Below are 26,599 nucleotides of genomic sequence, written 5' to 3'. Positions count from 1 at the left end.
GCCTTCTTAAGTCAAGCTCAGTGCCAGCATCCGATATGGCGGCGTTAGGATTTAAGACTCGACAAGAACTCGAGGCTAATTTTCAGACAGGCAATGGCAGCTTTCCACTTCCACAGAACTTTTGCCTCAGGCAAGCTTGAAAGCCACATCACCCTAATTTAATTGCTATTTAATCGCATTTATTGTGTACCTTGCTGCTGCATTATTAACTTCCATAGCATTGGTTTGTTAAATGTTTCTTGAAATGACAACCTATTTTGAATGAGATGCCTGCTGTCCTTTGCATTTTTTCAAGGCTGGCATAGGAAGTTTAAAAAAAAAATTAGGGAAGGAAGAAGTTCACCACAGGCTTAATTGGGCCTGAACCTCCTGGTAAAGGTTATTCCGGCCCCCAAAATGTTCAGATCCCCTCTGCAAGGAAGCGAACTAAATGAGTCTTGTACATCTCTCAGCTCTACCTCAAAGGGTTGTTGTAAAGGTAGAACGGGATGGGGTGGTTAGGGGTCATGGCCCCAGAGAAAGAAAGATAAGCATGTAATACAAAATTGCCCTTTAGATGAGGCCAAAGGTCCAAGAGGTGCTAGTCACCAACTAGCTCTTCAACTGTTGCTCCTTGGAACAAAAAAAATCTTTTTGCAGATACAGGGTCCAAACAGCTTTGAAGGGGGAAGTATTTAGAAAATTGAGAGCCCATAGATAAAGTATTTGTGTGTGTGTGTGTTTGCACAGGAAACCATCTTTTAAAAAACTAGATCTGAATACCAGCTGGTCGAAACATGTGCAAGTCACCTTTCACCCTCTGTAAAGGGAAAGCAGAACTGTAGTCTATAACAGGTGTACAGTTTGAGCACATGCAGATTCCTTATCCCATACTATTACCAGCTTTAAAATGACAAAGCACTTTTATTAAAAGATTATGAAACTCAAGACTTAACACGCAAAGGGCAGAGCAGCATCATACCTGGACCACGTTGGTGTTAATGCAACCTGGCAAACCCCCCTCCCCATTATGTGAGCCTAAATAATATACATTGCTTCTCTCTTCACTGCAGTCTGTGCTGATAAACTGCTCCACTAAATACTATTTCAATTCGTTTAAACAAAGGGCTGGGGTGTAAAACCGCTGTTTTGAAATCCTATCTTCGCCAATGGATGCAAATTGCTTATTTTGCATCACCCACAAAAAGATATGCGAAACGGCCTTTCACACTTTGCACCACTCCCAATCTTATTTCACTGTCATCAGCCCAAAGCATGGTCAGTGGTTAGAAGTTGTGAGTACCCCAAAACATCTGGTGAACACCAGGTTGCACAAGGCTGCCACAGACTGTATCCTTCTGCTTTCACCTGAATGAAGAGGAACCTCAAATTGCTTTGGTCTTTGAGTTTTTTATTTTTGGGGGAGGGAGAGAGAACAGACAAGCCAAAAGCATTAAACAACGACACCTAAGAAGTCAGCGCAGCAACAGAAGAATGTGGAGTCAAGCGAATGATTATTTATTCTAAAAATGGAAGTTTTTCAACCTACATATGCCAGAATTGTTAAGGAAAGAAAGTTACAGATGTAAACAACCACACAGTTACATGTTCAATGGCAAAACCCTTTTTTACTGGCCACTTAAACGTTTTACAGTTCGTAAAAACATTTACAGCCTCCGTTTCGCTTGAGCTTTCCATCTACAGCAACTAAGACATACAATCATGAAAAACACTAACAGATTTTAAACAGGCTGAATTTTTTTTTCTTTTTTTGTCATTTTTACCATTTCTTTTTTTTCCTTTCCTTTTTTTTTTTTTTACAAAAATGTGCAGAAAAAAGAAGACATCTACTAAAGTTGCTAAGATCTCTCAGTCTGATGGTCTAGGATGCGGCAGTTTTAGTCATTCCCTCCCCCCACGCAAAAACACACACAGGAAGACAAGTGTGTGTCATTCTTCTGAGATTCTACTTTTTAAAAGGACCATAGCTCCAAAAAGCTATTCCACTGAACAGCACCAGCAACTTCTCGAAGTGATCCCCTGGAGAGGCGTGACCGAGGACCTTCTTGCTTTCATCAAGGCTGCTGGCACTCCGTATGCTGGTAATCACGCCCAAGACCAACTTTCCACAGCATCAATCTATCACGCTCCCATGCGAGTGTTCAGTTAATGAAGCTATCTGCGTGCGCACTCTCTCTCACACACAACCCCTTCTTCCCCGGAAGAATATTTTCTAGTGGCCTGAAGCATGTAAAATACCAGTTAACTTTGTTATAAAAACAGTTGTCACACAACCACACATTCTGAATACACACATGCACGGAGATAGAAGAATCCTGCTTCTCTCTAACTCCTATACTTGAAAAAAGGCAAGAGGGTGAGGAGGTGGCTGTTGCCCTCCACACTCCCTCCCCACCCCACATCAGCCCCCTTTTCAAATGACTTGGCAGGCTCCCCACTTCTGTTCTGTCAGGCTGGGATGCAGGAATGAGCATTCTTAATGGGGATGGAGACAAGAACCGTTTGCAAAGGCTGGAAAGAGAATTCTTGTGTAGCCAAAAAACAAAACAAAATAAATTTAAACCCAACAATCTAAAAAGAAAAACAAGTGTTAAAATTTCAAACAGTGAATCACAAGGAACAGAGGCAAATCTTCAATCCCTGTGCCTGGGAATCAGACATAATTTAGTCAAGCTGGAAAAAGGTGGTACCAAGAAACTAGGGAGCATTTACACAATGTGTCTTAAGGAAGAACATCCTGTTGTAAAAAGTCCCCCATCGTTCTGTGGAAGAAAGCCTACGATGAAGCAAAATAAATCAACCCACAGGATGGGGAATAGGTCCCCCCGCAACATACATAAATTCCCACCCATATCCCGGAAAGAACACCAGCCACTAGACCCAAGAAGCCTAAGATTTTCTTCCATCTGCACGACTGGACAAACATGGAAGAGGATGCTTTAAGAATTATAGCTAGGCACACTAGTGTGGTTAAAAAAAGGAAAAAGAAAAGTGGAAGCATCAATAGAAGCCTCTAGGAACTGGAAAAATAATTAAGCTTCATCAAAGGGCCAGGATCAAGAAGCCAACATTTTTCAAGGACACACACACACACATATACACACACCTGTCACCCCACCCACCCCACAAGCGCAGATCCTCTTTGCCCCTCCCCATGTTCCTATTTACACAGGCTACCAGTTTATCAAAACCACAAGGACAGAACACCCCCCTTCCCCCACAATGACTGTATAAAACCAGTTGGTATTCTCAGCACTAAGCTTCTCAAAAGGTGACAGTTACATGCTTGCAGTTTTGCTTATATACATGTTAGGTGCTAACAATGAGAAGATCCTGCAGAAACCCTGAGAAAAATGTTCTTTCCACTCCACTTAAGAAGAAAAAGAAAAAAAGAGGACAGATACTATAGAGATGATGAGAGGGCCAACTAAGCCTTGGGAGGAAAGGAAGGAGGGTGCAGGAAGGGCACCCAAGGCAGCTTGCTTTGACCCGGGAAGAACTTGGGAACGGGGCGAACTAAACTCCTGCGCTTCTTTCCGTCTGATGGGTCACAAATAAGCAAGCTGCTGAGACTTCAAGGTGAGGCGCCTGCAGAAAAGGGAGAAAGCTCAAGAAAAGCCTCTGTGGCCTGAGCGACACGAGGTCAAACAAGCCTCCTGGCAATTCACTGTCTGAAAACGTAGGCCGAACTCTGAAAGAGGAACATCAAGACCTCTCTTGTTCGCTCTTGGTGGCTACAGGATGGGGAAAGGTTTCCTTGGTTCAACTAGAAGGAAGAACATTCATGCCGCCACCACCCTGGCCTGGAAAAACAGAGTGACAATGCTCAGGAAGTGCTGTTTTTCTGCACGAGTTAGGAGAAGCCAAAAGTTGTATCCTGTCCCCTTCCCTCCGCCCAAACAGCCACCCGCTTATCCCTGCATGCCCTCATTTGCGCCTCCCCCTTTGCCATGTGAGCCCTGCACCTCCCTTCCCGTCCAGCTGCTCTATGATGTCATGTTTTCCTGCCCAATCACAGGCAGCGCTAAGTGCTGCTCTCCTGTTTGCGCAAACGTTTTGATTACAAATGTCTAAACTAGGTTTGAAATGTTTTTTTTTGTTTTTTTATAGAATAAGACAATATTCTTTTCAACAAACTTTAAAAAAAATTTACAATTTCTTTTTTTTTTTAAACCTCCCCCTCCCGCCCCCCCCCTCAACCCTGCTGCCACTTTCCCCAACAGCCCCACATCCATTATGTTGTGTCTTGGGAAGTGACAGACACCCCCCCTGCCCCCCAAATAGAGCCTCGCTGGTTGGCTGAAGGGTGGAGATGGTTGGGGTTTCACCGGTACCCCTGGTATCCTCCATAGTAGTTCCTGTAGTATCGGTCTCTGTCTTGGTAGTAGTTCTGCCACTAAAAAAAAAGGACAATGAGAGTCGTTATTGTGCTGCTAGTAGGGTATGAGTGTGCTCAAGACCAAAGGGCCTCTCATCTCCTACAAAAAACAGGTTGGGCACCATTCATGTTATTTACACGCTCATGGAGTGAATGCACTGGTGCCCTCCAGAGGCTTTGGACTCTGGAGGGCACCTGGTTTGGGCAAGGTTGGAGTACACAAATAATGGATAATATAAGATAAACAGTCCTATTGTAGAGGTGGGGAACTGAAGCGGTGGTTTAAAATAGTGCCATGTTGTTGCTTTGAAAGCAGAGGTGGATTAGGAACCGAAGCGCCCTACATCAATTACCTACTTCTCACCCTCCAACCCCTTTCTTTACTCCAGTCAAAGTCAAAAGTTTCTCTTAAGAAATCCTGGAAGTAAGACTTCTTGTACCCAGAGCTTTTGTGGTCTGGAATGCCTTTAGATGCACCACTGCTGGAACCAAAGCAGATGAGAGAGTTCCAGCAGTAGTTGTCTCCAGGAGCAGAGACAGCGAAGTGCAAAAACCACTATTCTGAAAGCGTGCAACTGTGTCCAACTAGCTTCTGTCAGAGCAGGCCCTCTGACCTAAGTTAGCCGTGTCCATTCATTTCAATAGGTCTATTCTTCGTAGGACTAACATTGGATACAACTCGTGGTATGCAGCCTCTTACCTCTCGGTTGTAGTCCCTGTAGTAGTCTCTGTATCTGTTGTACTCATAATCACGCCCGTAGAACCGATTGTAGTCCCCCCTGTATCGCTCGTAGAAGTTACGATATCCCTGTGGATTGAAGGAGCAGATTAGATGCAGAGACGTATACCTGGCACTGTCCCTTAACATATAACCTGTTCAAGGAAAAGTGGCTAACCTCTAGCCTTCCTGGAGTTGCTAGACTTCAACTCCCATCATTCCTGGCTATTGGACACACTGGCCAGGGCTGATAGGTGCGGGGCCAGCCACACTTACTTTATTGTTTTTTTATTCTGTTTATATATTGCCCTTCCTCCCACAGGAGCCCAGTGTGGCTTCAGAGGGCAACTGGAAGAGGACTTGCTTTGCATGCAAAAGGTCCCATGTTTAATCCTGGACATCTTTGGAAACCCCATACACTGCCAGTCAGTGTAGCACAATATTGAGCTAGATGGATCAGTGGTCTGACTCTCGTCTAAGGCAGCTTCCTAGGTTCAAAGGTCGCTAAGAGGAAATCACTTGAAATTTCACAATATGGAAGGGGGGAAAGTGGCCCCGTTATGTCTTCCTGATTAAGAGTATCAAACCTAACTTATCAAACTTGGGCAAAGAAAATCCAAAGGGATATACTTACACCTCTGTTTCCAGGCTGCCCCCAGTACTGCTGCTGCTGCTGTTGCTGCTGCCCATAAGCCCGATTGTTGTAGCCTCCTCGGCGCTGGCCACCAGCTGGGGGCGGGGGGCGGGGAATGTAACAAAACAAAGATGTGTCAGACAGCAGTGCCAGCTTAAGTGAAAATATTAAGAAGCGCCGAACAGTCAACCTGGCATCTCTCTATTTTTTGTGTGGAGAAGCAGGACTTGAGCCCGGGGGGGGCAGGGCAGCTCAGGTGCATTCGTTTTTTTTAGGAAGCATAGGCCAAAGATGCAAAAGAACATTTGCCACTTACAAACACATTAGGATCAGCCAAAGCTTTTTCCTGCAGCTTGCTGGCCAGCCAAACCTCACCCCACTTTCCTAAATTCACAAGGGGGCATGGTGGGGGGAGAAGGATAGACGGTTTCCTTAGAAAGCTGACAACTAATACGACCCATCTTATCCTAAGTGTGCCTATTTCTCCGCAAATGGTGTTTGAATCACTACCCACTGCCCCAATCCAACTCCTCCCGGTCCTCTACCCCAAAGCAAGGTAAACTGTGACCTCCCCACTTCTCCCATCCCCACCGCCCCATGCTTTGCCCCACCTCCCACAGAGCATTAGGCTACTCACACAGCAGCCCGGGAGGGTGCTGCATACTTGGATGCCTGGGCTGAGCTGCCAAAAAGAAAAACAACAACACTCTCAGTGAGAGTTTTCAAGATTTCCAGCCTTCCCCAAAATGACTACAAAGGACCGCCTGCTCTACTGTGGAAGCTACTTTTTTGTTATGGGCTTGAGCAGAAGCTATGGAGAAGTAGTGGAAGCGCAAAGCAGAGGGTTAAGTAGCAGGAGACAGATCAGCTGGTATAGAGCCAGAGGTGGGAGACAGAAAGAAGCTGGACAGGTGGGGGGCCCAGTAAGCAGCTATGCAAAAGGACAGAGGGGGGTAACTCAAGATGAACCACTCTTGACAGGGAATAAGGAATTTGGGTGTTTTAAAATTGCTCATGGCTGTGTGATCCAAATGAGAAATCTTGTCTCTGGCTCCTTCTCTGCTGGTAGCCGTCTTTTGGAAAGGAAAGGTGGGACATAATACATGATAAATTAACTAAGGGAGCAGATGCCCCAGGCTGTTGCTCCAGAAGGTGGAAACAAGGCTTATAATCAAGGGGGAAGGGGAAATGAGACTGGTACATAATGGGGAGGGGGAGGTGATGAAAGCTTAGGACAGGGGTGGGAAATCTGTGGCCCTTCAGATGTTGCTGGGCTCCCAACACCTCCATCTGCCCCTGCCAACAACATTTGGTAAAAATGGTCACTGGATGTCCAAGCAAAGGAAGCACCATGAGGTTAGTCTGAATGTGACCCCTAAAACAGACATCAAGCCCACAGATGTGACTTAATGAATCTAAATAAATCTTAGTAAAAAAACTGCTGCAGCCAAGTCCTCTAAGTGTGCATACAATTATCCTGCATGGTCAGAACTTCTCACAAGTACCCTAGGCTCCAAAGGGAGAGAGCTAAACCCACAAGGAGCCAAGAATGAGCTGAACAGGAATTGGGGAAGTCTTTTGGGCAAGAGTGAGGCAAGTGCTACTCTCAGAGAGGCATGGGATTTCCTTTGGGACCTGGGGAACCGGAAGCCCACAGCTGTCCTCAGCAAAAAGATGAATGAAGAGTGTCAGGAGTACCTCCAGAGAGCAGCCCTTGCTACTTGCAAACCCTCACCATATCCCTGGCCGCGGTTGCGGTTCTGGCGGTTGCGTTTGTTGCGGTTGTTACGTCTGTTCGTCCGCTTTTCGGAGGGTGGGAGCAGTTTCCTGGCCTCTTCCTTGTATTTGGTGACGAGGGGCTGGGCCTCTTCCTTTGCAAGCTCTTGGTACAGGACTTCATCTATGAAATCACATTTCTCCGGAAGAGAGAAGTTGGCTGGGATCACAGGGAAGCAGGAGGAAGAGGAAGTGCAGAATCATTAGAGGAAAGTTCTTTTCAACAGGGAAAACAAACCTGAAGCCCCAACACCACCACTTCGCTCGTGTTCCCACAGACCCTTTTTGCAGAGGCTACCTTTCATTTCCAGCATCACAGACTCAGGCACATCTTCTCCTTCAGCTTCCTCCCTCTGCTCCAGCCTGTCTTCCCAGTCTTCTTCGGTGGGAACCAACACAATCACCTTGCGCACAAAACCCTTGAAAGGGAGTAGCTTCCGCCGTTGTCCAGAATTGTACACATTACACTAAAAGGGAGAAAACATGCGGGTCTTAAAGATGGCAAGAGCACCTCCTCTCAGAAATGGCCAAAAGTCATTAAGGGGCTCCCTGAAACCATAGCCGAGCAGGAATGAAAATGAACCAAAACATTACAGTCGTTAATTATAATCAGACTTCTAGTGGTCAACCCATCCTTTATGGTCAGGGGCAGGAAATGCTTCTAAAAGTATGGTGATAGTTTAATTCATCTCTCCACATGTTAAGAACTCATCTCCTGCCTTGCCCTGTCTTGCTTTTTGTAAAAGTACCCTCCTCATAACCAGTGGTGAGGAATGGATGTTGCCAACACAACTCTCATCACCCCTGACTGCCGACCATTTTGGCTGAGGCTGTTAGGAGCTGAGTGTCCCAACTACACCTCAAGGGCCCCATGTTCTCCAACTGCGTCCTAAGCATGTATTTAATGGAAGGCTTTTATTTGCCCTTCCCAGTAGCTTCTTCTGTTCTGATACCGTTTTCTGAATGTCACTGCCATCACCATATGCGAAGCCTTCTCCTCTAACAACATGGAGAAGAACAGGCCCACTAAAATGTTGTGACAAAGACCCTACCTCATGTACCCAGTCATCAGAGAAATCCTGTTTGTCAACTTGCATGGAGACTGTATGAATACTTTGGATTTTCTAACTTCATTGCCTACCTCCTTGGAACTAAACCCCCTCAGCCCTTATGTAAAAATACCTGATCGAGAATGAAGTTTCGCTTTGTCCTGGGGGCAATCTGGACCAGTTTACTAACACAACGGGCAGCTTGCTGAAGCAGTTGGTCTTTAGCTGCAGTGTCCAGGACCTCTTCAACTTCAGTGCCCTTTGTCTGATAAAAGGGGGGGGGGATATGGAGACAGAACAAATCAAGGAGAAATATGTCACACACACCACAAGCCACTACGTTACACGGTTAAGAGTTTAGGAACTGACAATAGGGATGTTATTCCAGGTCAATTCTGTATTCCAGGGTGTCTCCACCATACTGCCCTGCTGACATTCTTGGGTTGTTTGTGGGTTCTCTCTTGTCTTCTCTAAAACTCTGTCTGTCTTCTACAGAGAAGTGAGTTCAAAAAACCCTTGCTTTTGCTTACATCGATGATTATGAAGGCAAGATGGCCAAGTCAAGGTTTAATCTGCAATTACGCCACCCAATTTGCTCAGACCTCAGATTCACCCTCTGGAAGTATACACAGACTGAAAAGTGGAAGTGACCTCTAATGTCTTACCCTCATTTGGCAGAGAACAATGCCTGTTCCCAAGACGTTGTAGCGCTTATCTTGATTCTCCTGGATGTGCTTCTGTGCCCAGTGGGTTTTCCCGCATCCTGGCAGCCCAACCATAAGCAGCACCTAGAATGGGGAGCAGGAAGAGAGTAAGCAAGCCCACAAATTTAGAAAAGTTAAAGGGAACTGGTGCTAACTGTGCTGTTGGGCCATGCAAGTCCCTGTTAAGACAGCAGTTGCCAAAGCTCCATTAAGATTTCATCTATGCTCTGAAATGCCTTTCAACGCAAGGGGGCTAACCACAGAGAAGGCCCTCTCTTACCACTACCCCTCCCTGCCCTGCAATTAGAACACACAATTTTCTGGACCCTTTCAATACATATCCCCTTCCTATCTAAGGTCACATCCACAACATACGTTTAAAATTTCAATTCTTACCCCCTTCAACAAACTACAGTTCCCAGGATTCTTTGGGGGAAGCCAGGCAGGCTAAATTGGATTTACAGTAAGTGGAATGTGTGGATATGACCTAATTCACCAGAATTAGGTAAAAGACAGAGTCTTCACCGCTAGATTATCCATTAGAGTTAAAAGATTAAGCAGCAGCATCACAACAACACTGTATTATTGGGACATAAGAGAAGCCCCTCTAGGAAGTGAAACATGGAAGTCTGTTTTATTACCTCACACTCTCCAGGGGTTTTGGGTGGCAGGGGAGTGCGCACTCGATCCTCAACGGGGACGGCATGGATGAAGATGAAGTCCTCAGGAACTGGGAAAAAAGGCTCCTCTTTCTGGCCGAAGTTCAGCTCCACGACACAGTTTTTACACAGCACATGCGGCAGAAGAGCTCGGTCGCCGAGCAGCTCCTTGTTGATCTGGAAGGCCACACCTAGGTCCTCCCCATTCTTGGAGAAGGACAGCTCCACCTCTTCACTGTCAAAGTTCTGTAACACAGGATGCGCAAGCATGTGACCGGCAAGTCCCCGTGGAATGGGCACACACACACACACACACCTTCCTCACACTGTCACATGCTTTCAAAGCCATGTTCTAATAGCCTCCTGAAGACAAAGCAATGGAAGGCAAAGCTGGCTTTTAGCTGCCCTGGTTGAACACCACAGCCAGTTATGGGGACGTTCTAGTAAGAAGCATTAAGGCAAACCTCGTGACGGCACATGCAGTGCACGGTTGTCCCCTGAACGGCACTGCATCAAGGAAAGGAGCAGGAGTTAACTTTGTGTTGTTAGTTACACCTTGGCTGTACAGAACCTCATTTTCCCCTACCCCGGCCTACTCCGAAGATACCGAAGCGGCCCCTCAAGAGCCGGCCCGAGGCCTCGCTCACTGCACTTACAGCAAAGCAACCGATCACATCATTCTCCCCAAAGGGCTGACCAAAGTCTTCGAATTGCCCATTTTCAGCCTTCAACCCTCGTCCATCGTAGCCATAAGAAAACTCATCCTCACCTAGAAGAGAGCAACACTTACTATGGTGACTTCACCTTGAGAACTGCGATTTCTTCCCCCAGGCGGCGCCAGCTTAGTTGCGCTGCATTGCTGCCGGAAAGGAGGTACTGCTTACCTAGCTGTGAACGAGAGAGATCAACAGACCATCCAACGCGAAGCAACTGGTTCTCTGTGGACCCTTCCTTCAGCGGGAGGTTTTGTGTCACCTAAGGCAGATCAAGGGGCGATGCCCATTTGAGACAAATGTTAGGAAGCTTGTAGAAAAGGTTTCTGTATGCACCCAAGTCCAACTGCAAAACGACACAATGATCTTTATTTAAATATCAGCCCAAGAAGACCCAAAATGGCCCTCACAGATGATCCCATTTAAGGCAACTTCTGCAGTACAAAACATCTTCCTCCAACCAAAAGAAAAGAAATATATAATTCACCATTATGTTCTGATTACACATTATACTACTGCCTTCTGCTTTGATTGGGTAAGTGTTCTGTATTTTTATTCTTCTGTTCCTTGGCTGGAATCCAATTTATGTTGGAGGGCTGGGAGTCCTCCAGAGCAAATCTGTTTGGGGGGCCTGAATGGAGGAAGTGGAATTGCCAAAAATTGCCCCCCCAGCTGCTAATGGATGCCTTTCATCACTGGAATGACACCAACTGGATTATACTATGTGTTTTTAAAGGACACATTTGCAGCTATTGCTGTGTTGCTTTTTGCTTTTATTGCAATAATAATTTTTTGTTCTAAAACTGTGGATCACCTAGGCAACATTTGTTATTAGGCAACCTAAAAGTGACCTAAATTAAAATAAACTAGCAACAATACCTCAAGCCTCAATTCCTTGGCAGATGAAATTCACCTATCCAACATGTGACACTCTCTCTCTCTCTCTCTCACACACACACACGTGTTGTGTATACACATATACATTTATTGGCCCGTCATCGTTATAAGCTGTTGTGCAGGCCCAACTAGCAATAGGAAGTGAAGGAATGGCAACATAAACTTTGTTAACTTGCGCCTCAACAACCTTCACAGAAATGAGACTCCACTTACTTTAAAAACAGAACTGTGCAGTAAGAGTTGTATCCAACAATAAAAATTAATAGACCCAGGTTAGTGATGTCTATTAATTTTAATGAGCGTACTCTGAATATGACTAACAATGACTCTTAAATGTCCACTTCATACTGATCTGGAGGGGTCCAAGTGCTACACTATGCCATTCACAATGAAAAACAACTCCAAGTTGCAGTCTGTTGAAATGATCACTCTAACTAGCTCAGACCACACTTGCTGCTGAAAGCTCCAAGAAGTCTCAACGTGGATTATGTGTTCCCCTGAGGAAACATCCTTACCTTTGCCTCAAAGCAGACCTTCCCCTTTTTCACTCCATGTGTGCTTCTTGCCCCAGACCACAGATTAGGGAACTTCTCGGAGAACAGAGGCTGGCCTCCGTAGCGGTCCTTGGTAGCTCTGAAGTGGAGATCGGATGTATCTGGGCAAGAAAGGAAAGCAGGATGCATTTAAAGCCAACGTGTGTGTGATGTCTGCCACTGCAAAATAATTTCAAAAGAGAGACCTGGGATGTGGATCAGTGATCAGATTTTGAGGCTTTCTGTAATCCTTTTGTTCATAATGACGTCTAAACGCCTAAAAATATCACCCCTTGTTACCCCACTCTTGCTGAAGTGCTCAAATCCTCTCAGGTTAAGTTACAGAAAAGGCATACATTGTAGTGAACATAGGAGGGATTTTTTTTTTCCTGTTGGGAAGGACACGTTCCCTCCAGGGATAATTAAGAATCGCATGCTGATGTTGGGAGCAATCTGAACAGGTAGAAGGCCAGGCTTGCCACCTCACTGGAGGAGGAACAGATCACTCTTGTAAGAGGACTAAATTCATCACTTGTAAAGGGCTTTTCTCCCACACCTTCCATTCCTCCCATTTTTGCTTCTCCCAACCCTTGCCTTATACAGTGAAGGAAGAAATGGGATAAGACTTAAAAGAATTTGAAATACAGTGGTACCTCGGGTTACATACGCTTCAGGTTACAGACTCTGCTAACCCAGAAATAATACCTCGGGTTAAGAACTTTGCTTCAGGATGAGAACAGAAATCGTGCTCCAGCGGCGCAGCAGTAGCAGAAGGCCCCATTAGCTAAAGTGGTGCTTCAGGTTAAGAACGGACCTCCAGAACAAATTAAGTACTTAACCCGAGGTACCACTGTAATGAATCTAGGTTAGTAATGTCCATTCAATTCAATGAGACTACTCAGAGTATGACTAACATTTAATACAACCCCAAGTCTTTTAGGTCCTATACTATTTAGGGTTGGCAAACTGATCAGTTATAGCAGGGCTTGCTATCTTGCTTTTATTTATTTTTTTAAAAATGAACAAAACAAAAAACACAAAAACTTTCAGTTGCAGTCTTACTATACTACAGCAGTCCTGACTTTTCTATGAAATGATATTTAAATTTTACGTTACACAGTTCACATAGCATACAAAATAAGCACATACATGTGTCCAGGATCACAGTATTCTCATCATCTTCTTCTCTAGCCTCCTCCTCTGGTGGTGGTGGAGACTTGGATCTATATTGAATATAAAGGAACAACCAACAAGGGCACATTAAAAAAGCATCCAGTAAAAAACTGGTATGTAGAAGAAAACAAAGAAATACCACAAACACCATGATAATCCCTGGAACCTCGTTCTCACATCTGCTTGCCCTTCGTCCTGATTTAGCATTATTTTCAAACCAGATATTAAAACAATCTCTAGGTAGTCAGAACAAGTCAGGTTCATGGTCCATGTTCCTATGTTGTTTGACTTTGATACTTACAAGAGTTTGTTTCAAAGACACCACCCTCTGGTTCAAACACAACACTAAGCCACAATTCTGCAAAAGTGAAACTAAACTCTGCCCAAGTCCTCCTCCCAGCCATCTGGGATGAGTGTGTGTGTGTGTGTGTGTGTGTGTGTGAGAGAGAGAGAGAGAGAGAGAGAGAGAGAGAGAGAGAGAGAGAGAAATTGATGCTTTGCTTGTGTTCATTCACAAAGCACTAAACCCCCAGTTCAGTGTTTTGTATGAACTTCATTGGCCACCTAGCATGAATTCCTGGACAAAATGACCCACATCTCACCGGCTATTATATGCCTCCTCTCGGAACTCATAGTAAGCACGGCCGTGCTCGTCCTTTTCATCCCGCTGTCTTTTTAATCCGTGGCGTTCTCCGTCTGGTCCAGCCTGCTTTGCTTTCTCATCATCCTCATTTGCTGTAAGAAAACACAAGCACACAAAAAAAGAGATTTTGTTTTTTTTTGTTTTTTTTAATAAACTTTTTATTGGTTTTTCCACACATAATACAAAACAATACAACACAATACATAGACATACAAACATATAAACACGTATACTTTCTTAACCTTTCTTTTCTTAAACCTTCTTTCAACGACTTCCCCATACCTCCCCTTTCTGCATCCCTGTTATCAATCTTTTCAGCATCCCCTAATTTCAGTATAACACTTTCTTTAAATCTTATTTCTCATATCCAATTGTTAATCTGGTTTCTCTTCAGATCGTATAAATCTTTCGCCTTTTACAAAAAAAGAGATTTTGTTGAAAGCAAACACACTTGCATGTATAAGCCCCTTCTGGCCTCTCTTACCTTGGAATGAAACACACATAAGGTGTTTATCTAGGACTCCTAGGGTAGCCTAAATCCCCTGTGATCAACCTAAGGGAAATCTTTATAAACAAGCCTTGTGTCTCCTTTTCCGCTAACAGTTAACCATGGATTTAGTGAGGCTCCTGGAAGTCAAAGTGATATGCTTCATTTTTCCATTTTGGCCTGTGGGCAGAAGTCTTACATTTTCTGATTCTCTCAAGCCTCCAGTTCTTTAGCGCACGTTTTATTTTACATCTACATCAATAAGGTCTGCAAGCTTTCAGTAGCATTATGCCTGATGCAGAAGATAGGAACAAAGCCTCCACATCTGTAAGACTGATGTAGGCATGTGTTAAGTACTAGGATGACACTTCATACTGCAAATCAAACTTCAAAACAAATTTATGGCAAAGATGTGACACACCCTGAGCCCACATGTAGATCTTGGGGGTATTAAGTAATGTGTGCCTAAGGATAAATTCCTATTTCTTCCTTTCATGTTAACTGCTATTCAAAGTGGCCCACGCCCCCACAATTTTCTCATCGAAAACAGGGTTCAATGTATTTCCAATTTCTAAGGAGAGTGAAGCATATGCTAAATATCAGCATTATTCCCAATATGTTAATTGCTTTGTCAAGGAACAGCATAGAACTAAATAGGCACATTTACCTCGGAATAGCCTATTTCAATGATGCACCATAACATGCCTTTTGTAAAAGCATATTTCAATTTGCAACCATAGACAGGTAGCAAAAGTAGTGCTAGCAAACAGCAATAAGCAACCACACAACTTAGGAGCCACACATGGAACTGCTATAACCTAAGCCTATGCATGTTCCCCTAGGAAGTAAGCCCAGCTATAGTCAATGAGGCTTACTTCCTAGCAAGATTGTAGCCGAACTGCCTAGCTTTCTTAAGAATAAAACAAACCTTTAGAGACAGCACAGCAACTAAAGTTTTCCTCTTGAGAATCTGTCATGTGGTCTCATGAACTTGATAACAGCCAAACATCACCATGCACAAATCTGAAATACTAGTTTTCCAAACCAATTTTTCAGAGTGTTTACCACTTAACCAAACAATGCACATAAGTTACCCTTAGTGCATTTCATGTGAATAAGCCTGTAGAACATGCTTTGGTTACCTGCAGCTGCTAACAAACTGAGAATACTGTTTATAGCTATGCTTGGATACCAGCAGGTTTAACAATTTTTTAAAAAAAAATAATCAAGGACAGTTTATTCCAGAAAAAAGAAAGAAAGTAAAAGTATCAGTCAGAGGCTGAGAAGTCTGATGTGCTTTCCCCTAAACACACATTTGGCAGCAGTAGTGAATAAAACACTTTCAGCAACTTCTAGTTCAAGGCCCAAGACCACGGCACTGCACTACATCAGTGTACTTAATAGGTCTTCTTAGCAAACTAACGGCCCAAAGCAGTGAGAATACAATTTACGAGTCCTAAATTCAAATCACACTTTGCTGTGAACTTTTAGGCAACCTTATACAAGCTTCACATCACAACAAGAAAATGCTAATGTTCAGTGATTTGAACACTTAAAAAGCATAATATATTTATAATGCATTTAATATGCTAAGTTACTTTCTTGTGGCAAACATTCAGAAATTGATAAATTGTATATACAACCCTCTCTCTCCTATCTACCAACTGTAGAAAATTGAATAATAATTATAACTGCAACATTACTAACATTTACACACAATCCATCATAGATGAAACTTTACAAAGAATCTTACCAGCAAAACAAAACAAAAAGATCCCTGTCCATAGGGAACTAGCCCTTAAGAATTTAATCTAGTAATTTAGACTCCTGACAAGTGCTTCACACACACACACACACACACACACACACTTTCATCCCACTCCTCCTCTAAGGAGCTCAAGGTAGAGTACACAACCAACATTTTTTTCTTACAACAGCCCTGTTAAGCAGGATAGATTGGGAGAGTGAACAGCTAAAGGTCAGCACTGAGCTTCATGGCTGAGCGGAGATTCAAATGAAGGACCCCCTAGTCCAGTGGTTCTTAGCCTTTTTGGGGTCACAGACCTCTTTAGGAATCTGCTAAAACAGGCACCCCCAAACTTGGCCCTCCATATGTTTTGGTAGTACAACTCCCATCATCCCTGGCTAACAGGACCAGTGGTCAGGGATGATGGGAATTGTAGTTCCAAAACATCTGGAGGGCCGAGTTTGGGGATGTCTGTGCTAAAAGCTATTGACCCCTTCCTCAGATATTCCCCAAGACAAATTACCAAGTAACAGGAAGTAAATGAAATAAAAATCTTCTCTTTATGTGCCTAGTTCATAGCCCCCCCCCCCAAGTTCATCCATGGCCCTCGTTGGGGCCCATGGGCCACAGATTAAGAACCCCTTGTCCTAATTCAATCTCACACTCCTCTACTCCAAGACTGTCTCTCATATCTTAATAACCTTATTTACACCAACCCTGACAAAGTATAATGCCCATTTATGGAAAGGAAAAAGAGACAGGGCAGCAAATATATTAGGACCACAGCCATAATTTAAATTAGATATTTCCTGACTCACAACAATTTAGCCACTACATAGATAATTTATTTATACCGAGCCATTAATGTGCACACCTCTTCACAAGAGCTAATTTCTTATGGACCACTTACTGCCTGCCACTGACTATGATTCTTACAAAAAAAAAAAATATACACACAATTAAGTTCTATCGACTTCTACTGTATTTTTACTGTATAACAAAAAAGAGGTCCCTGCCCTGAGGAGCTTCCAATTTAATATTCAATTCAGGGGGAGGAAAGAGGAGAAACAAGATGGAAACAAGTATCAACAGAGAAATAAGAGTTCAGTTACTATTACAGTGAGATATATATACAGGAATGGCTATATATGAGAGAGAAAAGTACCATGACTAAAACAGCTATAATGACAGAAAACCTGGTGAGACAGTAGAATTGTGACATTTCTATGCTAGGTCAACTGCATATAAATTGCACACTGGCTATTCACAACAGCAGTTAATTGGTGATAACACCATCTTCTGCAGTGATGAATTTACCTGTTGGCCCACAATAAACCTGTCAAGTATTTTACTTTTGTTCTACAACCAATAACAAGTCACTGGGCCATTAGAGATCTATCACAATACACATGTTTACTCAAAAGCTAATCCTATTGTGTTAATTGGGAGCTTACTTCTGGGTAAAGTGCACACAAAAATACAATTCAACAGCCAAAATCCTATACATTTTTTACCCAGAAGCAAGATTCACTGATTTAAAGAGGGCTTATCCACCACTAAAGCTGCAACCCTGTGCATCCCATCCATATGCACATTACGGTAATTTGCAGGTTAGCACCACCAATCCAACGCAAGTTAATTGCAAGTAAAAGATGCACAGGCTGTGCTGTGGCATAACTGCCCTTCAGAACGCCTCACAACGAGGATAAGAATGACAACACAGGGGTAACAACAAATAAAAGCAGCATTAGTGGTAACACAGAAAATTGGTAAGATATTGAGGATGCCATAGTTAACCACCTCTCAACAAATAGGTAGTAATAATGATGGCAATACGTAGGTAGAATAAACACAAGATGGTATCCAACTTTAGTGATACACAGGGTAGATCCAGTTAAATTAATAGACGTTACTAACTTGGGGCCATTTATTTCAATGAGTCTAGTTTGCAGAACATGGTTGCATGCAACCCTAATACTACAACGTATAAGTATCAATAACAATGAGGATGCTGATAAGAAACGAATAAAGACACGGGGCTTTACTGTGTGCTTTCATCCAACGTCAGCCCTGCTCTGAGGAGGCCCATTGAAACTTCTGCTAAGTTCAGTGATCCGAAATGGTGCACTTCAGGAACGGCTTTCGCCTATGAAATCAATGGACTGGGCGGTTGCATCCCACGCTCGCCCTGCTCAAGAGTAGCCCCGCTGGAGTGCATCGACACGACCTGCATCTGGGTCCGCCCGTTTCAGCTCGGGGAAGCTCCTGAGCAGAACTTCGCCGGATGCGTCCCCTAAACCAGAAGCAGCCCACCAACAACGTAGGCAGGAGCTTTGCCTGGCGGCCGACAGCCGCGATGCGAAGCGACCGTTACACTCCGCCCCCCCAAGCAGCCCAGCCACGATTCCCGCCTTACCCTCTTGCTCGGCTCCCTCCTTGGCCGCGGCCTCTCCCGCCGCCTCCTCGCCAACCCCGCCGCCGCCTCCTTCCTCCTTCGAAGGCCGCTGGGCGCCGTTGACCCCGCCGCCGCCGCCGCTGCCGCCTGGCTGAGCCTGGGCCTGGCCTTCGTGCTGCTCGCCGGCCTGCTGGGCCTGGGCCTGGCCGCCGCTCGCCGCCGCCTCCCGTTGCTGCTCCTCCTCGTCCGCCAGCAGCGCTTCTTCGTCCTCGTCCTCTTCCTCGTCCTCCTCGTCTTCGTCGTCGTCGCCGCCGCCCTCGTTGTTTTCGCCGCCTCCCAAGCGAGGCCTGCTGAGGCTCTGCCCGGCCGCCGCCGCGGCTGCCGACTCCGCCCCGGCCTCCTCAGGCCCGGCCGCCAACATCTCGGCGTCCAAGGCCTCCTGGAGCCGCTGGGCCAGCTCCACTTTCAAGCCGCGCGAATCCAGGCCTCGCCGCCCGAGCTCGGCCCGCAGCTCCGTCACCTTCAGCCGCTTCACGTCCATGGCGCGCGCGCTCCGCGGATGAGGGGGGGGAGGAGGAGGGAGGGGGGAGGAGGAGGAGGAGGAATTAAGCGAACGAAAGGCGCTCCGGAGGGACTGCGCCTGCGCGGTGCTCTCACGCTCGCTCGCTCTTCCCTCAGCGGAGCATACACCCCTGCAGTCCGAGTTCGGGGCGCGCGCCCGCGCCTGCGCCGTCCAGCAGCGCTCCCCCCTCGACCACCCCTCAAGCACGGCTCCCTCGCTTTCGACTACTTCTAACGCGCAAGCGCAGCCTGGCGAAAATGGCTGCTGCGCAGGCTCGGAGGACGGGCCGGCTAGGCAGCGAGGCGCATCGCGCAGGCGTGGACAGCCAGCAGCCCGTCGATGAGGGCAAGCGGCATAACAACGCATGCGCTTCGTTGCGGCGCATGCGCGCTTGCTGCCCCTTCGCGTCCCCGCCCTCTTTCGATCCCACTATAGTTTAAAAAGGTCCCTTTAGTTCGCGCGGCCTCGGTTGATTTTTTTTTATTTACTCCAACGATCTGTTAAGCACCCCTTTTGCTTTGAACTGTGCATGCGTTTTCCCGCGCCTACGTGCACAGTGATAGATTTTGGGCGGGCAGCTAACGCCCGTTGGGGCGGGCGTATTACAAGAGGGGAATATGAATTTTTCTGATTGGCTGAAATTCACCAATCAGAATATACAGCTCGCAAAGTTACTCTGCCTAGAAACAGTCCAAGCTGCTTTTTAATTGGGCGGCTTCTCGCGAACCTCCTTATCCTCTTCTTTTTACCTCAAATTGAGGGCGCCGCCATCTTGCCCTTAAAAGCCTCACATTAAGAAGAGAACCATTGTTTTCTCTTGTTGCCCCTGACAGCGACTCTTACGTTTTCAAAAGTTGCATAACTGGCAGAAATTAGACAGGTGCAGCGTGCAAATCGGGGGTGCTGCACTAGTTAAATTACTACGTGTTGGCAACTGTTAAAGACACAACCCTTGCCAGTAGCAAGGTTTATTTATTGAATCTTTTACACTCCACCTTCTCTCTTGGTCCCCCAAAGCAGGGGTAGGCAACATAAAGCCCGTGTGCCAGATGCGGCCCAATCGCCTTCTCAATCCGGCCCGCGGATGGTCTGGGAATTGACGTGTTTTTACATGAGTAGAATGTGTCTTTTTATTTAAAATGCATCTCTGGGTTATTTGTGGAGCCTGCCTGGTATTTTTACATGAGTAGAACGTGTGCTTTTATTTAAAATGCATCTCGGGATTATTTAAGGGCATAGGAATTCGTTCATATTTTTTTCCAAAATATAGTCCGGCCCCCCACATGCTCTGAGCATAGCTGTTAACGTTTCCCTTTTTTAAAGGGAAATTCCCTTATTCCGAGTAGGATTCCTCGCAAGAAAAGGGGAAAGTTGACAGCTATGGCTCTGAGGAACGGTGGACCGGCCGCCAGCTGAAGAAGGTTGCTAACCCCTGCCCCAAAGTGCAACCAAAAACACACAGTACTGTACAGTAACACAGGGGCTCTCCCTCTTTTTTTCTCACTTCATCACCTGCAAGCATTTGCTTCTTTATTTCTGAAGGTATCTACCACATATGCTGTGTAGTTTCATGCTTTGTGGATGTGCCTGTAGTGCATCAAGAACTATGTGAAACAAAACAATGTCTTAGGTCAATTTGGTAATCTCATTAAAAAAGAGAAGGATTAGGCCCAAACTACACAGGTTGGCGGCAGGATACCACACACCATCTTCAAATGTTCCAGCCATGTCAGTGGCAGAAAGTGGGCATGACTGGCAGCACAATCCCATACCCTCCAACATTTCTCCAATGAAAATAGAGACATCCTATTATTGTTATTATTATTATTATTATTATTACCCAACCAACTCTGGGCTGCTTCCAACAATAAAAAATAAAAATAAAACATTTTTAAAAACAAGAGGTCAGATAACTCCATACCCTCCAACATTTCTCTGATGAAAATAGGGACATCCTAAGGAGAAACAGGACATCTATATGACACTCACTGTTTATATAATCAGGAAATGCAGATAATTTTACATCAAAATTATCTGATTTGGCTTCACCTCAGATAACACATCTATGTCTGACCAGGCATTCAGATAAATCTTTCTGTTCATGGCAATTTATGAAATACCACATTGGTATGAACATTGCTATAAGTATATTTTTGTCCAGGGAGGGTGGAAGGGAATATAATGTTTGTTATTATTGTTCATACATGCAAACATTTTTGAAGCAATGTTCCATACATTAGAAGATAGCCTTAGTCTCCAATTATTCATCTAACCCCTTGGTAGCCATCAATATATCTTCTGGAAACGAATTCCATCTTCTATGTGCTGCATGAAGAAGCACTTTCTTTTGGCTGTCCTAAATCATTTGCCTTCATTGAATGAGCCACCTTCTAATATTATGAGGGAGAAAAACTTCTATCTATCCTCTTTCTCTTCACCATGCATAATTTGATCCCCCTCTCTCATGTCCCTCCCCCAACTTGCTCACATCCCCCCCATACTAAAAGGTCCCAAATGTTAAAATTTCGTTCCTTATAAGGGGGATGCTCATAAAGCCACATCAACTGAAACTGGTCCATGATGCCACAGTAGATGTGTGCAGAGGAGGGCAACCAAAATGATGAAGGGTTTGGAAACCAAGCTTTATGAAGAACGGTTGAAGAAACTGGGTATGTTTACCCTGGAAAAGAGGAGACTGAGAGGAGATATGATAGCCATCTTCCAATATATAATAAGGGCTGTCACACAGAAGATGGAGCAAGCTTTTCTCCTGCTCTGGAGGGTAGGACTCAAACCAATGGCTTCAAGTTGCAATAAATGAGATTCCGACTAAACATCAGGAAGAACTTTGTGACAGTAAGAGCTGTTCAACAGTGGAACAGACTCCCAGGAGAGGTGATGGACTTTCCTTCCTTGGAGGTTTTTTTAAGCAGATGTTGGATGGCCATTTGCCACGGATCACCTAGCTGAGATTCCTGCATTGCAGGGGGTTGGACTAGATGACCCTCAGGGTCTCTTCCAACTCTACAATTTACAGTTTTATGACCCAAAACTTTTGCTGCATTGCCTACGTACACAGGAGACTTGCGTGCTTCCCAGTACGCACACGTGTCCACATCGACTCAGAAGGAAACCCCATTGAGTTCTATGGGTCTTACTCCCAGGTAGGAGTATATACAGTGTAAAGCTTGCGCTATTAGCATTCCTGGGGGCTGGTTGTTCCCCGGCTCTCCCGCTCGCCTCCTCCGAAATCAGCTGACTCCGGTCACGTGATTTCGCTGCCCGAAGCTGCTTCCCATTTTTTTGCAGTTTAAACTCTGCTTCCAGGTCACGGCGGGGGTGTGGCAGCCCATGCAGAGCAGCAAGTGGTGATGGCCGGCTCCAGAAACTGCTGCCGCCGCTCCTTTTGATCCCAATGGCCACCGCAACAGCAAAGGTACGTGTGGGGGGTGGCGGCGTTGTAGCTCATTTGTACAGCATCTGCTTTGCATGCACGCAGAAAAGGTGTCAAGTTCAATCCCTGGCATTCCCAGGTAGGGCACGGAATACCCCCTGCCTGAAACTCTCTGGAGCCTAACTGTAAGGAAGCATCACCTGTTCCTGCTGAAGGCAGTCCTTCATTCAGAATCACGAGGACTGGAATCTTCACATTTACAACTATTTTACTTATAAAAGACAACTGAAAGCAGCCCTGCTTAGGGAAGTTTTTAATGTCTGATGCTGTATTGTTTTTAATATTCGGTTGGAAGCTGCCCAGAGTGGCTGGGGAAACCCAGCCAGATGGGTGGGGTATAAATAATAATAATAATAATAATAATAATAATAATAATTATTATTATTATTATTATTATTATTATTATTATTATTTACCTTTAGAGAGGATGGACCATCACTCAGCAGCAGAGCATGTGGTTTGCATGCAGAAGGTCCCAGGACAGGTTCAATTTCCAGCATCTCCTGGTAGAGCTGGGGAAACTATCTCTGCCTGGCAGCCGCCCAGAGTGGCTGGGGAAACTCAGCCAGATGGGTGGGGTATAAATAATAAATAATAATAATAATTATTATTATTATTACTACTACTACTACTACTTTGGAGAGCCACTCGCAGTCAGTGTTTCATAGTGTTGAGCTAGATGGACCAACAGCCTCAGTCGGCCTCACTCTTCCCCCCAAAAAATGTTGTTGGTGGCAATGCTAGGTCCCAAGAGTAAATTAGTACTGGGGGACCTGCTCTCATCCCCCAGACCAAAATGCTCAGGGAGATCTTGTGATGAATAACGAACTCAAGGAAACATCCAAAAGAGGAAATGTTGTAGTGATGGGTGACTTCAACTATCCTCACATAGACTGGCTACGTATGTGTTTCGCTCAGGATGACAAAGAGATAAAATTTCTAGATACTCTGAATAATTGTGCTCCAGAACTGTTGGTCGTTGAAATGGCCAGAGGGGCAGTGACCCTGGACTTAATCTTGAGTGGTGCCCCTGTGTGTGATGATGTTGTTGAGCCAATTGGGATCAGTGACTATAGTTCCATTAAATTAAATAAATGGCCAGTTGCCAAACTTCCCTGAAACTGGGAGATTGGTAAAAGGGAAGTTGAAAGGCAGAGTCAAGAGGGTCAAATCACTCCAAACATTAATATCAACAACATGGTGTCGACTGCATTCCGTTGTTGAACATGATGGCTGCATTCCCTTGGATAGTGGAGTTGTTGATGGACTAAAACTGCCATCATGCCTGATCACTGGCTGAGGCTGATGGGAGTTGGAGTCCATCCATGTCCCGGCACCCATTTTTAAAAATTATTCTGCTCCCTGTCCCTTCCAGGCTTCTTCGGAAGCAACTATGGACCAACGGCTGCAGCAGGCCCAAGCCTTCAAGAAGGAAGGGAACCACTGTTACAAAGAGGGGCGTTTGCGGGCTGCCGTGAGCCGCTATCACTGGGCCTTGCTGCAGGTGAAAGGGCTGGATCCCAGCGTGCCTTCGCCTTTGCAGGAGTTTGGTGCGGAGAGGCCTCTTGTGACACCGGAACAGGAAAAGGAACTCCACAGCACCCAAAGCGACTGCTACAACAACCTTGCTGGTAAGCCAGGGAGAGTCTATTACAAGCCCACAAGCATGGCATGACAGCGACTGACTGGGCTATCCCATGATAGCTATCCCATCCTATTGGCTGGGTGATAATGTTCTCCCATTTGTCTGTCTTGTCCAAGACCTCCAGCCATTATTATTGGATTGACTCTCAATGAAAGGTGTTTTCATAAATTTATTTTTCTCCTGTTAGCTGTAGGCTGGCTAATGGTGAGAGCACCTTTGAGCGTGCACAGAGTGCCTACCTGAACCCCTTCCCATTGAGTAATCCCAGGCTGTCGCTGGCCTCCTAGTAACAATGTTGTGCTGTGTGCCTCTTCCACAGCGTGCCTCCTACAAATGGAACCTGTGAACTATGAGCGGGTGAAAGAGTACAGTCTAAAAGTCCTAGAAAGGCAGCCGGAGAACCCCAAGGCGCTATACCGAGCTGGAGTGGCTTTCTACCACCTGCGGGATTACGACAGAGCCCAGCACCATCTACTGGCAGCAACCAGCAAGCAGCCCAAAGGTGAGAGGTGCTAACATGGTGCTGGAAGGATCATAATACAGGTCACTTTGACTTTGGTGATCTCTAGAGCAAGTGTGGGCATCTGGAACATAAGAAGCTGGCCTATACTGAGGCTGTATACGCACTATACCTTTAAAGCACATTCTTTCCCTCAAAGAATTCTGGGCCTTGTAGTTTGTTAAGCGTTGCTTCGAATAGTAACTCCCTGAGGGAATAAACTAGTGTCCAGAATTCTTTTAGGGAAAGAATGTGCTTTGAATGTTCCTTAAAGGTGTAGTGTGTTTTTGTTTTTATTCTCTTTGTTTTTATTATGTATTTTGTGTTTTTTATATTGCGATTTTATGATGTGGATTGCCTTGAGATCTACAGGTATAGGGCAGTATACACATTTAATAACTAAAATAATCATTATAATACAATCGTACCTTGGAAGTCGAACGGAATCTGTTCGGGAAGTCCGTTCGACTTCCAAAACATTTGGAAACCAAAGCCCTGTCAGACGTTAAGGTTTCAAAGAACGTTTGCAAACCAGAACACTCACTTCCAGGTTTGCGGCGTTCAGGAGCTAAAATGTCCGAGTACCAGCACATTCGGGATTCAAAGTACGACTGTAAATACACATCCCTAGTCAGTCAGTCAAATTATTTCTTTGTTAGAGACCATTGATCATCATCAAAATACAAACAGTAGAGAAGTACATTTTAGCAGAGGTGGTCCCCAATGCAAGAGACCCCATATTGTGTATACTGAGTCAGACATCTTCAATATTGTCTGCACTGAGCAGCAGCAACTCTTCCGGTTCTCTGGCAGCGGACATTCCCAGTCCTACCTGGAGTTACTGAGGACTGGAACTTGGTACCTTCTGCATGCAAAGCAGATTCATCTACCACTGACTTACAGCACCTCCCTGACAGTTTGTGAGCTGGATTCAGCCCACAAAACAACTTCTTCCAAATTTTCATTGCGGCACTTTAAAAAACAATCGAATTTAACTTTGGTTTTTGCAACCCTTTCCCTCCCTGTTTTTCTTTTCCAATCTCTCCATCAAAGATGCCAACGTGAAGCGTTACCTGCAGCTGACACAGTCTCAGTTGAACAGCTACCACAAAAAGGAAAAGCAGTTGTACATGGGGATGTTCGGCTAGAGGCGGCAGGTCCTCCCTGAAAACACCTGGATATGGCCTAGTGTTGACTCCTGGTTTGGTGGGCCACATGTGGCCATTGGCTTCAGAAGCATCAGATGACGCAGTGCCTTGGGAAACGTGTTTCATCACCAATTGAGCCTGGAAAAGTGTGAGCGACAGAGACCTCCTTCAACATTTCCTTCCCTACCCAATGTTGCTGTTTTTGGGTTGGGGATAGACTGCCCAACGCCTAAACGATTCCCTCCCTTCCATTGCAGCTAAAATAGGAACTGCCGGCTAGATTTGCTCTCTGTTTCGTTTTTTCCCTTCCACCTCGCTGTTTCATAAAAGTATTTTGGGAAATGTAACTTTTGACTGCGTGTGTATGTGTGGTGCTCGTTTTCCGTTTTGATTCTGCAGAGGGAGAAACTGAAACTGAAACAAGTTAAGAATAGCTGAGCTCCTTATTCATATACAGTGCTACCTCGGGTTAAGTACTTAATTCGTTCCGGAGGTCCGTTCTTAACCTGAAGTATCACTTTAGCTAATGGGGCCTCCCGCTGCTGTTGCGCCACTGGAGCACGATTTCTGTTCTCATCCTGAAGCAAAGTTCTTAACCCGAGGTAATATTTCTGGGTTAGCGGAGTCTGTAACCTGAAGCGTATGTAACCTGAAGCATTTGTAACCCGAGGTACCACTGTATTGGCTTTGGGGAAATTGCTGAGTTTTGAATGTGAGTCTTTCTCTCCTCCCACCCTTCCATTACACATATCTAGCAGGTGACTCAACAGTGCTTTGTTATCGGG

General features: G+C 45.2%; 2 protein-coding genes across 3 annotated transcripts; one reads left to right on the top strand and one right to left on the bottom strand.

The window, feature by feature from the left end:
• Positions 1-1,373: 1,373 nt before the first annotated feature.
• On the bottom strand, positions 1,374-19,172 carry HNRNPUL2 (heterogeneous nuclear ribonucleoprotein U like 2). The gene is made up of 14 exons (XM_083590913.1): positions 18,528-19,172; positions 13,837-13,969; positions 13,211-13,284; positions 12,044-12,183; positions 10,803-10,893; positions 10,575-10,687; positions 9,901-10,164; positions 9,221-9,343; positions 8,689-8,820; positions 7,805-7,973; positions 7,466-7,666; positions 5,731-5,825; positions 5,079-5,186; positions 1,374-4,396 (listed from the first exon to the last, which is right to left on the bottom strand). The coding sequence occupies exons 1-14, from the start codon at positions 19,045-19,047 to the stop codon at positions 4,325-4,327; spliced, it is 2,235 nt and encodes a 744-aa protein (XP_083447039.1). The 5' UTR covers positions 19,048-19,172; the 3' UTR covers positions 1,374-4,324.
• A 3,028-nt stretch (positions 19,173-22,200) lies between these two features.
• On the top strand, positions 22,201-26,161 carry TTC9C (tetratricopeptide repeat domain 9C). Of its 2 annotated transcripts, none has more exons than XM_083591579.1 (5): positions 22,201-22,232; positions 22,396-22,504; positions 23,898-24,153; positions 24,487-24,669; positions 25,720-26,161. In XM_083591579.1, exons 1-5 carry the CDS (start codon positions 22,216-22,218, stop codon positions 25,812-25,814), a joined length of 660 nt encoding a protein of 219 aa, XP_083447705.1. In that variant the 5' UTR covers positions 22,201-22,215; the 3' UTR covers positions 25,815-26,161. The 2 variants fall into 2 exon arrangements, with proteins under 2 accessions (XP_083447705.1, XP_083447704.1); XM_083591578.1 differs by having other exon boundaries at positions 22,378-22,504.
• Positions 26,162-26,599: the final 438 nt, after the last annotated feature.

This window comes from Podarcis filfolensis (assembly GCF_964270895.1).
Source record: "Podarcis filfolensis genome assembly, chromosome: 16".
Classification (NCBI taxonomy): Eukaryota; Metazoa; Chordata; class Lepidosauria; order Squamata; family Lacertidae; genus Podarcis; species Podarcis filfolensis.
Note: the sequence above shows the minus strand (reverse complement) of the source record. Positions and strands in the feature narration are given on the sequence as shown.

Excerpts from the sequence above, each read along its gene's own strand:
- HNRNPUL2 (XM_083590913.1), bottom strand. The coding sequence starts at position 19,047 with ATGGACGTGAAGCGGCTGAAGGTGACGGAGCTGCGGGCCGAGCTCGGG. Across the intron at positions 5,826-7,465 it reads CAACCGCGGCCAGGGATATG|CTGGTGGCCAGCGCCGAGGA; the intron begins GTGAGGGTTTGC and ends CCCCGCCCCCAG. Across the intron at positions 4,397-5,078 it reads ACAGGGACTACAACCGAGAG|TGGCAGAACTACTACCAAGA; the intron begins GTAAGAGGCTGC and ends CTTTTTTTTTAG.
- TTC9C (XM_083591578.1), top strand. Across the intron at positions 22,505-23,897 it reads TGGCCACCGCAACAGCAAAG|GCTTCTTCGGAAGCAACTAT; the intron begins GTACGTGTGGGG and ends TGTCCCTTCCAG. Across the intron at positions 24,670-25,719 it reads AACCAGCAAGCAGCCCAAAG|ATGCCAACGTGAAGCGTTAC; the intron begins GTGAGAGGTGCT and ends TCTCCATCAAAG.